Genomic DNA, 12,222 nt, shown 5'->3' on the forward strand with positions numbered 1-12,222 from the left:
TGCCTTACCCAAAATATAAAAATACATATAAATACATCTCGATCATTTACTTTAATCATTACTATTGGACTGTGAAGAGACTTTCAACCAGCACAACAACAAATGTTTCTGAAGACAATCACCTACTGCACCTTTAACTAGGTTAATTAGGCAGGTTAGGGTAATTAGGCAAGTTATTGTATACTGTAACAGTGGTTTGTTCTGTATATATAACAGTGGCTGTATCTATAACAGTGGTTGTTCCGGGTGCTCCAATTTCCCCCACAGTCCAACAACATGAGCTATAGGTGAATTGAATAAGCTAAACTGGCTGTAGTGTGTGAATGAGAGTATGTATGGGTGTTTCCCAGTACTGGGTTGCGGCTGGAAGGACATCCACTGCGTAAAACATATGCTGGAGTAGTTGGCGGTTCATTCCGCCGTGGTGACCCCTGATAAATAAGGGACTAAGGGTGCTTTCACATCTGTAGTTCGCTTCATTTGGTCCGGACCAAGCGCAATAAATGATACATTGTTGCATCTTCTGCCGTCTTTGGGTCGTTTTCACACCACACTGCTGGCTTTGGTCTGAACCAATGACTGTAAAAAATATGGACGACGCGACAGCCCTTTTTCCCATTGAACGCCTTGAGGGCACAACGCCTGCTTGACGGGCACAAACTGTCGCAAAAGACTGCTGAAATTGGAGCCAGACATGCGCAGAAGGACTGTCTGATGGAGCCAGAGGAGGAGCCGCGAAAATGAGCGGAGTCGAGCTTCCAACCAAACGCTTTATGTAAAATCGACCACGCCCCCCGAACTTCTCAGCATGCGTTTGCTGTCATATCAACACAAATGGATGTAATAACGTTAACAAATATGAGGGTTTTATATATTCAATCGCGCCAGCTCCAGGCCGCAGCGCATAACTTACTCGCGGCGTCGCGGGCTGATTCCGGCTCGCATGCGGCAGCGCCTGCTCGCTCGGCCGCCGCATCTGGCTCGATTGACTCGGGCTGGAATTGGGTAGTGAGTCCAGGCATCCGGAGTAGGTCCAGCAGAGGTAACATTAGTCAGTCTGAGCTCTAAGAGATAAGTCTCCGGCAGGCGAGAATCTAGCCGGAACTGTGTTTTGCTATCTGGGTGGCTAGGCGTGTATCAGCAAACTAATAAAGCCCGAAAAAAGCCCTGAACTTAGCGAATAAACAGTGTTCCACCAGGATCATGTATGTCAGAAACTATAGTTTACTGCTGAACTCATTTTGTCATGGTAAAATAACACAGAAATCGAATAATAACATTTCAGTCTACTTCAGTCTCCTGCCGAAGCTCAGACGCCACGCTTTGAGAAACTGTCAATCACAGCTGTCAATCACGATGACACGCCCAGCATTAAATTACTGCTAAAAACAAACTGTTTACAAAAATGAAGATCTGCACCTATTTCAGCACAATAACCAGTGCCTTAATCGACCAGAACTATCTTTCGGGACATTTTATTGCAAGTGTAATATTTTTTTTTATTTGGGCTCAAGTCTCCTTCATTAACACGGAGGAGGCGGGCTTTATGACTTGTACTGCAGCCAGCCCCCAGGGGGCGATCTAACGGCCGAAACCTTCACTCAAACGTAGGCTTGCGGCACACTTGGTCTGAACCAGTTGAAATGAACCAAAATGCAGTCATCTGACAAAATCCACATCTCTCATTGGCCAGATGTTGTTGAACATATTTCCTAAACTGCTTATTGATTGGTCAGAATTCACGTGCGGGAAAATGCCAGTGCACTCCCGCAGGTAAACAAAACCTTTTACTCTGGAGGGACGACTGCGCTGGCTGATTGTATCCCTGCTTTAGACAAACTATACATTACGAAAACGAAGCGTTTTCGTAATGAAAACAGAGTTTAATGCATCGCTCGTCACTTCAGGAGGAGTCGTGAATTAATTTAGCTAAACTGTGACATGGTCATCTTGCAGAAAATTATTATAACGATCCATCAGGTAATGTTTTCCCATCTCTCTCTGTTGGTAAAGCGCTGTCAACAAATATTTTTTCCTCCATATCCCATAATGCACAGCGCATCGGCCTACGGCAGCTGGATTAGTCCAAAACGCGCAGTACTTTTTGCGGTTGGACCTGTTTTAGTACGAATCATATTCTCACCACAAACGAACCGCTCCAGGGTTCGTTTGAAAGCGTACCGAGACCACCTCTTCAAGCAGGTCTCGGTACGCTTATTTGGTCTGCTTTTGGTGTGCACTCGAGTACGATTGCTGCATTCTCACCTGCCCAAACAAACCGTACCAAAAAGGGAAACAAACTCTAGTGCGATTCAATCGAACTAAATAAGGCAGGTGTGAAAGCACCCCAAGTTGGATAAAAATTACTAAACTGGAATAAAAAATTCCCGATACGCCATGATTCCGACAAAAATTCTATCAAGCTTCCTGACATTTTACACAAAGTTTGCAATAGAACTTTTCAAATTACATGATAATGCAGAAATGCGGGGAATCCGGTGCAACTATTTAATTTGTGCTCATGGCTTTAGTATGTGCTGCAGTAGTTCACCTGTGCAACAAGCAGCTGAATATCATGTTCAAACGTCTGCATAAGTCTCTGCAAAGTGCTGGTATTTGAAGTGCCTCCTTGACAGGCATGAACTTCAGGCAACCTCCGCTGCTTATCCTCAATCTGTGCTAACACCTGAAAAACACACAGGCGGAAACATGAGACTGCTGCACTCTTAGCTTTCATACAATATGAACACAAACACCTGCTCCTGTTTCTCCTGTACACACAAGCAAACAGTAAACACACAGAGCTTAGTCCAAGTCTCCACAACACCTGCAAAGATCAGCACACCTCAGCACTATCCCACAAATATCACTGTAATAAATTAAAATGCATGGACAAAGGACACCTAGGGAAACTAGAGTTGTGTCCCAAATGATACACTATACACTGCACTTATAAACTCGACTGTGTAGTGTATGAGTATAATGTCTTCCCAAAAAACACTAATGTTTTTTATTAAACAGAACGTCAACTATTTCCCAGTCAACGTTTTTTAATGGTTGCCTAATTAGTGAAATAAATGACCAAACTGCTAAATAATATGTGATCAGTACAACCACATTTACCATTTTCTCAACACATTTCTAAACGGGAAAGGGCAAAAAAATTGACTTCATCTACAGAACATACCTCTCGGCAGTCTGAGAAGAACTTGTGTAGCTGGTGTGAAGCAGCAAGCATCTGTCCCCGTGTCTCCATCAGCTCCAGCAGGTCGGCCCAGGCCTCGTTCACTCCATCCTTCCACTCGGCGATGGTGGCTGCATCCGTGTGGCCGTAATCTATGAGCTCATCCACCATCTGGTTAACAGCGGTGACCCTCTCCTGCCCCAGGCCGCCTGTCTCAGCTGCAAACTCTGTAAATTTCTCCTGCAGAATCTGAGAAATAGAAAAACTAAAGTCAACATGACGAGGAAAACATGTTAAAGTGTCCCTGTTATTGCTATTTAAAATGTTCCTCATTTTGTTTTGAAGGTCTTCTGTAATGGGTTGACATGAACACAAGATCGATCGATCGATCGATCGATCGATCGATCTATCTATCTATCTATCTATCTATCTATCTATCTATCTATCTATCTATCTATCTATCTATCTATCTATCTATCTATCTATCTATCTATCTATCTATCTATCTATCTATCTATCTATCTATCTATCTATCTATCTATCTATCTATCTATCTATCTATCTATCTATCTATCTATCCTTCAGTAAGTCCGTCCGTCCGTCCATCCATCCATCCATCTAATTTTTATCCAGTAAGTCCATCCATCCATCCATCCATCCATCCATCCATCCATCCAGTAAGTCCATCCATCCATCCATCCATCCATCCATCCAGTGAGTCCATCCATCCATCCATCCATCCATCCATCCATCCATCCATCCATCCATCCAGTGAGTCCATCCATCCATCCATCCATCCAGTGAGTCCATTCATCCATCCATCCATCCATCTAGTGATTCCTTCCATCCAGTAAGTCCATCCATCCATCCATCCATCCATCCATCCATCCATCCATCCATCCAGTGAGTCCATCCATCCATCCATCCATCCATCCATCCATCCAGTGAGTCCATACATCCATCCATCCATCCATCCATCCATCCATCAATCCATCCATCCATCCATCCATCCAGTGAGTCCATCCATCCATCCATCCATCCATCCATCCATCCATCCATCCAATTTTTATTCAGTAAGTCATCCATCAATTCATCCATCCATCTAATCTTTATCCAGTAAGTCCATCAATCCATCCATCTAATTATTATCCAGTAAGTCCGTCCCTCTGCCCATCCATCCATCTATCCATCCATCTTTTCTTTAATAAGTCTATCCATCCAATTAGTCCATCCATCCATCCATCCATTTATCTATTGTCCCATTGTCCAGTAAGTCCATCCATCCAGAAAGCCAATCCATCCATCCATCCATCCATCTTCTCTTCAATTAGTCTATCTATCCAATAAGTCCATCCATCCATCCATTCATCTATTTATCTATTGTCCAGTAAGTCCATCCATCCAGAAAGCCAATCCATCCATCCATCCATCCATCCATCCATCCATCCAATTTTTATCCAGTATGTCCATCCATCTATTCATCCATTCATCTAATTTTTATCCAGTAAGTTCATCCATCTCTCCATCTAATTTTTATCAAGTACATCCATCCATCCATAAAATTTTTATCCAAAAAGTCCATCCATCTATCCATCTATTCATCCATCCATCTAATTTTTATCCAGTAAGTTCATCCATCCATCCATTTATCTATTGTCCTATTGTCCAGTAAGTCCGTCCATCCATCCAATTTTTATCCAGTAAGTTCATCCATCTATTCATCCATCTATCTAATTTTTATCCAGTAAGTACATCCACCCATCCATCTATCTTTTCTTCAATAAGTCTATCCATCCAATAAGTCCATCCATGCATCCATTCATCCATCTTTTCTTCAATAAGTCCATCCATCCATTTATCTATTGACCTATTATCCAGTAAGTCCATCTATCTATCCTTCCATTCATCCATCCATCTAATTTTTATCCAGTAAGTCCATCCATCCATCCATTGTCTAGTAAGTTTATCCATCCATCTATTCATCCATCTCTCTATTTTTGCAACATTATTCTCTGCTATATGAATAAACTCTGGATGAACTGACCGTGACGTGCTCAAAGTCCTGTCCGAGTTCAGTGGAGCTGGCGATGACCTCTCTCTCCGCGATCCACTGCTCCAGCTCATCCACTTCTCTGTTCAGCTGATAGAGCCAATACTGCTGCTCCAGACGAGACTTCCTCTCCTCCACCAGGTCCTTCAGAGACACGTACAGCCTGTCGATCTGAGACTGACGCTTGCTGATCTGCTCACTGAAACACGAACATAAACCTGGATTTCATTCACAGGAGCACATCTCTGACATCGGTTACTCCTGTAAATGTTCAACTATGATTAACGAATGCTGCACAAGTATTGTTCATTATTATTTCATGATAGTATGTAGAGATGCAGTCAGTGGATGTTTGAGTGTAAGGCGACTGCTGATCATTCACCAGTCTGGATGTCCGAGCTCAAGCAACTGTCTGCACTGCTGAGACAGCAGGCCGATGGTTTCTGCATAGTCCTCGATGGTCTGCTCGAGCACCAGCTGTTTCTTCAGCAGCTGCAGAGTACTGGCCTCATCCTGAACAGACAGAGATACATTCATCCTTCTGTGTCATCAGCTATAGCATCTGCAATAATGCTGCCAGGTGACCTCGGCTGAAAATAACGTCTACACTAGTGTCCATTTTTCTGTCTGCTGGACCAGTGGCACTACTGTATATACAGTGTAAGTCAAATTTAGTTTCTTTTTTTAATATTTCAAAAATGAGGTTTAACAGATTCAGGAATTTTTCATAGTATTTCCTATAATATTTTTTTTTCTTTAGGAGAAAGTCTTGTTTTATTTTGGCTAGAATAAAAGCAGTTTTTAACTTTTTTAAAACCATTTTACAGTCAATATTATTAGCCCCCTTAAACAATATTTGTTTTTAATGTATACAGAACAAACAATGACTTGCCTATTTAACCCAGTTAAGCTTTTAAATGTCACTTTAAGCTGAATACTAGGGGTGCTCAATCAATATTGGTGGGTGGGGGGACCGCACTCCTACGTCAAGTTTTGGTCGATCTAAAAAAACGCTTTAAATTGGTTCACTGTTTTTATGTTGTTAAATTGAAAAAAAGCACTGTGTGTTAGAGATCTGCGCGGGACTAAATTTTGAGTCCCGCACCCGCCAGGTTTTAGCCCGAACCCGACCGCTCCCGCTTATAATAAGAATTTGTTGTCCCACTGTCCGACCCGCCCCGTTTTTCTGCCCGCCGCGCCTGATCCCGCTAAAGAGCGGGGGAGAACAAAACCGAAAATCCCCCAGCTATACAGTCCAGACAGCCAAGCTGTCTGTATAAACACACACACAAGCACCAAGCAGACACACAGGCGTTTGCTGTTATATCAACTCAAAGGGTTGTAATACCATGTATCAAGTACCAATGTAATACCAAAAGGTTTTATATAAAGGTATATAAATACTGAGTCGCGCCAGCTCCGGGCCGCAGCGCACATTACTCTCGGGAATCGGGCAGTGAGTCCACGAGCATCCGGCCTGAGTCCGGCAGCCGGAGCCGTGCCGAGTGGTAAGTCTCCGGCAGGCGAGAATCTAGCCGGAACTGGCCCGAGTGTATTTTGCTATCTGGGAAAGCTCTCTCTCTCTCTATCATTCGCGCGCGCTCGCACTAACATACACACACAAGCACCAAGCACACAAACAGGCAAAGCTTTCTTTCTCTCTCTCATTCGCATAGCAATATCCGCGATATTGCTAGACAGCCCGCTCCCGTCCCAAATTAAACCTGTTACCGACCGCTCCCGCATGTTATTCGGAAACTTATTACCACGCCACAGAAATCTGGTCGGGTCCTGCGGCGGCTGCAGACCTCTACTGTGTGTTTATATCACCCCAATATGAGGGTCTAAACACTATACTTACACACATGTCAGTCCAAACAGCTTGAAAAGTAGATTTTTCACCATAGGTGCCCTTTAAGCTGCGTTAACACTATCTACATTGTAAAAGCACTATAGATATAAAGATGAACTGAATTATAAAAAGGCTGTGCACATGTCTAATTTAAGAAGATGGCATCGGATTGGTTTATGGTTTCAAATACTCCCCAATACCAGAATGTTTGCATTATTGGTATTTCCGATACTAGAAACAGTAGCAGAACAACCCTAATCCCCACAGTCATCCTACCTTCCCGGTCTCCTCATTCATCATGTGCAGCTCCTGTTCGCTCAGCCAGGCCTCCACCTCTGCCACATCAAAGTAGTACTGCTGTGCCTGGTACATGGCGTCCAGTGTGAGCTGCCGGCGCTCCGTCTCTGCCCACAGTGCCTCCCACAGCTGATGGAGCTGCTCCATGCCGGCCCGGATACTGTCGGCCTCTGGACTGCGGATGGAGGAGATGAGACCTGCTCGCTCCAGGACGTCCTCCACCCGCGAGCGGTGGCCATGAAGCTCTCGCTGAAGAGTCTGAGAGCAGATGAACAGCACAGAGTTACGCCACATCTCATTTCACAAACATTGTCTAAAACAGGGGTGCTCAACCCTGTTGCTGGATTTCTACCTTTCTGCATAGTTAAGCTCCAACCCTGTTCAAACACACCTGAGCCAATTAATTAGGACCTGAACAGCACTTGATAATTGTATGATGTGCAACAGAAATCTGCAGGAAAGTAGTGGTGGGCAAAGCGAGGCTTCATGAAACCCTGAAACAGTCGCAGCAAATGTGTCGAATCTTCGAAACATTTCGAAACCCCACTCTACAATGACACCTAGTGGTGATTTTTTATGTATTGCACTGGAACAGCTGCAGCAAAGAACAGTTGAGCTAATTGAGGTATTAAACCCCACTTTGTAGGCTTGAACCTGTGATTTAGTGGAGCGATTAAGGTTTCTGACTACCGTGCGGGGATAGTGGGTTCGAATCCAGGCTGATACAGCTTGTTTGAAATGCTTTGACATCAGTTTGTAATGCTTTGTTCTTGTATTGTTTTGTTTCAACATTGGTCTGACATCTGAATAAACACTTTGTAAATAAATCTGTCATGTTTTGGTCATAAAACAGGGCTGTTGCTGGATCAGATATGGTTGTAGCCGGAAGTTAACAAGAATTATTTATATTATTCATATAATTTCCCATTTATTGTATTTTATGAATGTCTACCTAAACCTAACCATCACAGTACTGTAAAATTATTAATTATTGTTTTACAATATTACAATAACTATGCTAAATTGATGGCGTAAACGCAGCTGTATACTATCTAGACCAGTATTTCTCAACTGGTGGAACATTTTCAGTGGGTCGTGGAGTGTGTTAAAAAACTAGTTTTGACTTTTATTTTGAAATGCGTGCGCGACAAGCCTACCGTTTGACATGTGAAATTTCATTTAATTATAGCAACAAATATGACGAAGCACAGGTACGACCTTGAATATGTAAAGTATGGATTTACATATATTGATGACAAAAAAAGACTTAAAGCCTCAGTGTTTTATATGTAGTGAGGTGCTCTCACGAGAGAGCATGAAACCTTCTGAATTAAAACGACATTTAGAAACCAGACAACAGTTCAGTTTAGTTCATGGTAACTGGGCTTACTTGATTCTTCTTCATGAGTTGCTGTACAGCTTGTAAACTTGTCCCGAGTTCCTGAGAAGTGGCCACTGGAATATGCTCTTGTATCCACAACTGCAGACAAACACAAAGAAAACATGTTTGAAAACACATTTTGAAATATATTTTTTAGATTTATAATAAAAAAAACTAATAAATATTTGATTGAAGTATTGGTATCGATATCAGAGATACTAGTCTTGAAATACTTTGTGTCGGATTGGAAAGAAAATATTTGGTATGGCACATCCTTACAATTTGTCCAAACACAATAACATGTCTTCAAGTGAAGTTTCATTTATTAAACTAATTTCGAGAGGAGTACGTGATCATGATTAAACCAGCTGGCTCATATTAGCTAACCACGATCCTCCAATCAAGGATCCCTAGTTCCTATATATATCTCCTCCTTTTCCACTTACAACTATCTTCGTCTTGAAGAATCCCCCCTCCTCCCCCTTCTTCCACCTTTATCCAAAATAGGGGGCTCGGCGGCCCAGCAACCAACAGGAATATCCGTAGCTCTACTTGAGAGTCTGGTATCTCTGCGTTGCGCTAGCACGTTTCCCCCCCCGGGGTTTCAGTTCTCTCCCAAAGCCTAAAAAATTGCTCTGCATCATAGACCTCTTAAACCTAAGTCTCTTTTACTAGTCGTCTCGCTCTCAAGAAGGTCACCTTGGCCTTAGCTGCGGGGGAGTTTTGAGATCGCTCTGAGCTCAATCTCCCTTCGCCCCACAAAGGGAGAGAGCCCTGGACTCGAGGAATGCCTTGAGCTCAGGGCTCTCTCCTAGGACAGCATGCCAAATGAGCTTTTGTCATGAGCTAAGTGTGACCTCTTGAAAGGAGAAGTATTAACAGGATTTAAAAACGAAATACCAACATGGGGGAACTACATCACTTACATGTTATGTATTCGATTAACTGTGTACTGTGAACCGTACGGCTCACTAGAAACTAATGACCATTGAACTCACAATTTCATCCTCGATGTCCCGGGCCACTTGGTGCACTTCTTTAGAAGCCAGCAGGATGCGACGTCTCTCCTTCAGAGGCTCGATCAGCCGCACGATCCGCGTTTCCACACCAGTTTGTTTCACAGACACCTTCTCCATCACCTCTCCCTGCTGCGGGATGGAGGCCGCCTGAGCCTGCAGATCTCCAACCTCTTTATACCATTCCTCCATCTGACACTCCATCGTCTGCAAGAGGTCGAAACAACCAATAAGCAGAAGGACGTCAATGGAGGAGAAGAACAGGACAGAAAGGCAGGAGAACAGAGTGGACGTCAAAGAGAGAGAGGAACGGAGGAAAACACCGTTAAAAAGAGGACAATATAGAGAGTGGGAAAGAGGAGAGGAAGAACACCAGAAAGACAGGGAAGGAGACAGGAAGTGAGTTATGACATCATCATAAACGTTTCAAACTTCCAAAGAAAATTTGAAGCCATTGGAAATGTTCCGTTTACAGCAGCATTAAGTTTAAAAGGCATTAAAAGGATCAAGGATCAATAAATGCATAGTATATTCAGTAAGGATGCATTCATTTGATAAAAACGTGAGATATTAAATATTTTCAATGCTACAAACATGTTTTTTTTCTATATATTTATTGACGAATCCTAAAAAAAATTGTCAAAAATTTTAATAATTTGTTATGGAAAAACACTGATGACAAAACAGATTTTTTTTAATTATTAAGAAAGGTCATCTGACAGTATTCGAAATTTATACACTCACCGGCCACTTTATTAGGTACACCTGTCCAACAGCTCGTTAGTGCAAATTTCCTATCAGCCAATCACATGGCTGCAACTCAATGCATTTAGGCATGTAAACATGATCAAGACGATCTGCTGCAGTTCAAACAGAGCATCAGAATGGGAAAGAAAGATGGTGCCAGATGGGCTGGTCTGAGTATTTCAGAAACTGCTGATCTACTGGAATTTCCACGCACAGCCATATCTAGGGTTTACAGAGAATGGTCTTAAAAAAATATCCAGTGAGCGGCAGTTCTGTGGGCACAAATGCCTTGTTGATGCCAGAGGTCAGAGGAGAATGACCAGACTGGTTCTAGCTGATAGAAAGGCAACTGTAACTCAAATAACTACTCTTTACAACCGAGGTCTGCAGAAGAATCTCTGAATAAACAACACGTCCAACCTTGAGGCAGATGGGCTACAGCAGCAGAGGACCACACCGAGTGCCACTCCTGTCGGCTAAGAACAGGAAACTGAGGCTACAATTCACACAGGCTCACCAAAACTGGACAATAGAAGATTGGAGAAATGTTGCCTGGTCTGATGAGTCTCCATTTCTGCTGCAACATTCGGATAGTAGGGTCAGAATTTGGTGACAACAACATGAAAGCATGGATCCATCCTGCTTATCAATGGGTCAGGCTGGTGGTGGTGGTGTAATGGTGTGGGGGATATTTTCTTGGCACACTCGGGGCCCATTAGTACCAATTGCACATTGTGTCAACGCCACAGCCTACCTGAGTATTGTTGCTGACCATGTCCATCTCTTTATGACCACAGTGTGATCCAATAGAGCACCTTTGGGATGTGGTGGAACATACTTGCATCATGGATGTGCAGCCGACAAATCTGCAGCAACTGTGTGATGCTATCATGTCATTATAGACCAAAATCTCAGAGCAATATCCAGTACCTTGTTAAATCTATGGCACAAAGGATTAAGCCAGTTCTGAAGGCAAAAGGGAGTCCAACCCGGTAATAGTAAGGTGTACCTAATAAAGTGGCCGATTAGTGTATATATTTGTATGCAGTCATTTTTACTGTATTTTGTCTTAGACAAAAAAATGTCATAAATACATAGAAAAATACTGAAAAATCTCAAACTTTAGAACGGTAGTGTTAAAGATCCAGTGTTGCAGATCCAGTTGAACTCATTTGAGAAATACATTATATAAATTATGACAGTGAAGTAAATTACAGTAAATGACCAGTCCAAACTCATATATCAAAGACTAATTAACAATAATACGATTTTAAATTGAGACCTATTATCACCGACATGCCTTAGTTACTGTCATTTTGAAATGAGAAGCAGCAATTCTTTAACCTAAAGCACAGCTGACACCTAAACTAAAGAGACTTTGCATCGCTTCACCATCGCTGATCTTTCACATAATAGCAATGTTTAATTCAATAAAAATAAATACCAAGTAAACTTAGCGTCAGAGATATTAAAATTATTTAAAATTATTGTGAGTTACTAAATAAAACAAATGTTTCTTTAGTGACAATTTGAAATATGCTGATGTATTTAAGGACAGGAAATATAACACAATAAAAAAGACACACTCCCATACACACACACACACACACACACACACACATACTCACAGCCACCTCATAGGACCAGTCAGTCTGCAGTGACCACAACCTATGATGCACAGATGAAATATATTCT

At 42.4% G+C, this 12,222-nt stretch overlaps 1 protein-coding gene across 9 annotated transcripts in view; it reads right to left on the minus strand.

Moving 5' to 3' along the window:
* sptbn4b (spectrin, beta, non-erythrocytic 4b) overlaps positions 1 to 12,222 on the minus strand; it is a 125,044-nt gene that overhangs the window by 27,671 nt on the left and 85,151 nt on the right. For all 9 annotated transcript variants that reach the window (XR_012393846.1, XR_012393847.1, XM_073929625.1 and 6 more), the window contains 7 exons: positions 9,763 to 9,987; positions 8,774 to 8,863; positions 7,363 to 7,641; positions 5,617 to 5,747; positions 5,229 to 5,433; positions 3,188 to 3,433; positions 2,552 to 2,686 (listed from right to left, as the gene is read on the minus strand). Coding sequence is in view for 7 of the 9 variants with exons in the window: in XM_073929625.1 (XP_073785726.1) it covers positions 2,552 to 2,686; positions 3,188 to 3,433; positions 5,229 to 5,433; positions 5,617 to 5,747; positions 7,363 to 7,641; positions 8,774 to 8,863; positions 9,763 to 9,987 (1,311 nt within the window). In the remaining 2 variants the exon portion in view is untranslated. The remainder of the gene's footprint in view (positions 1 to 2,551; positions 2,687 to 3,187; positions 3,434 to 5,228; positions 5,434 to 5,616; positions 5,748 to 7,362; positions 7,642 to 8,773; positions 8,864 to 9,762; positions 9,988 to 12,222) is intronic.

This window comes from Danio rerio, chromosome 18 (assembly GCF_049306965.1).
Source record: "Danio rerio strain Tuebingen ecotype United States chromosome 18, GRCz12tu, whole genome shotgun sequence".
NCBI lineage: Eukaryota > Metazoa > Chordata > Actinopteri > Cypriniformes > Danionidae > Danio > Danio rerio.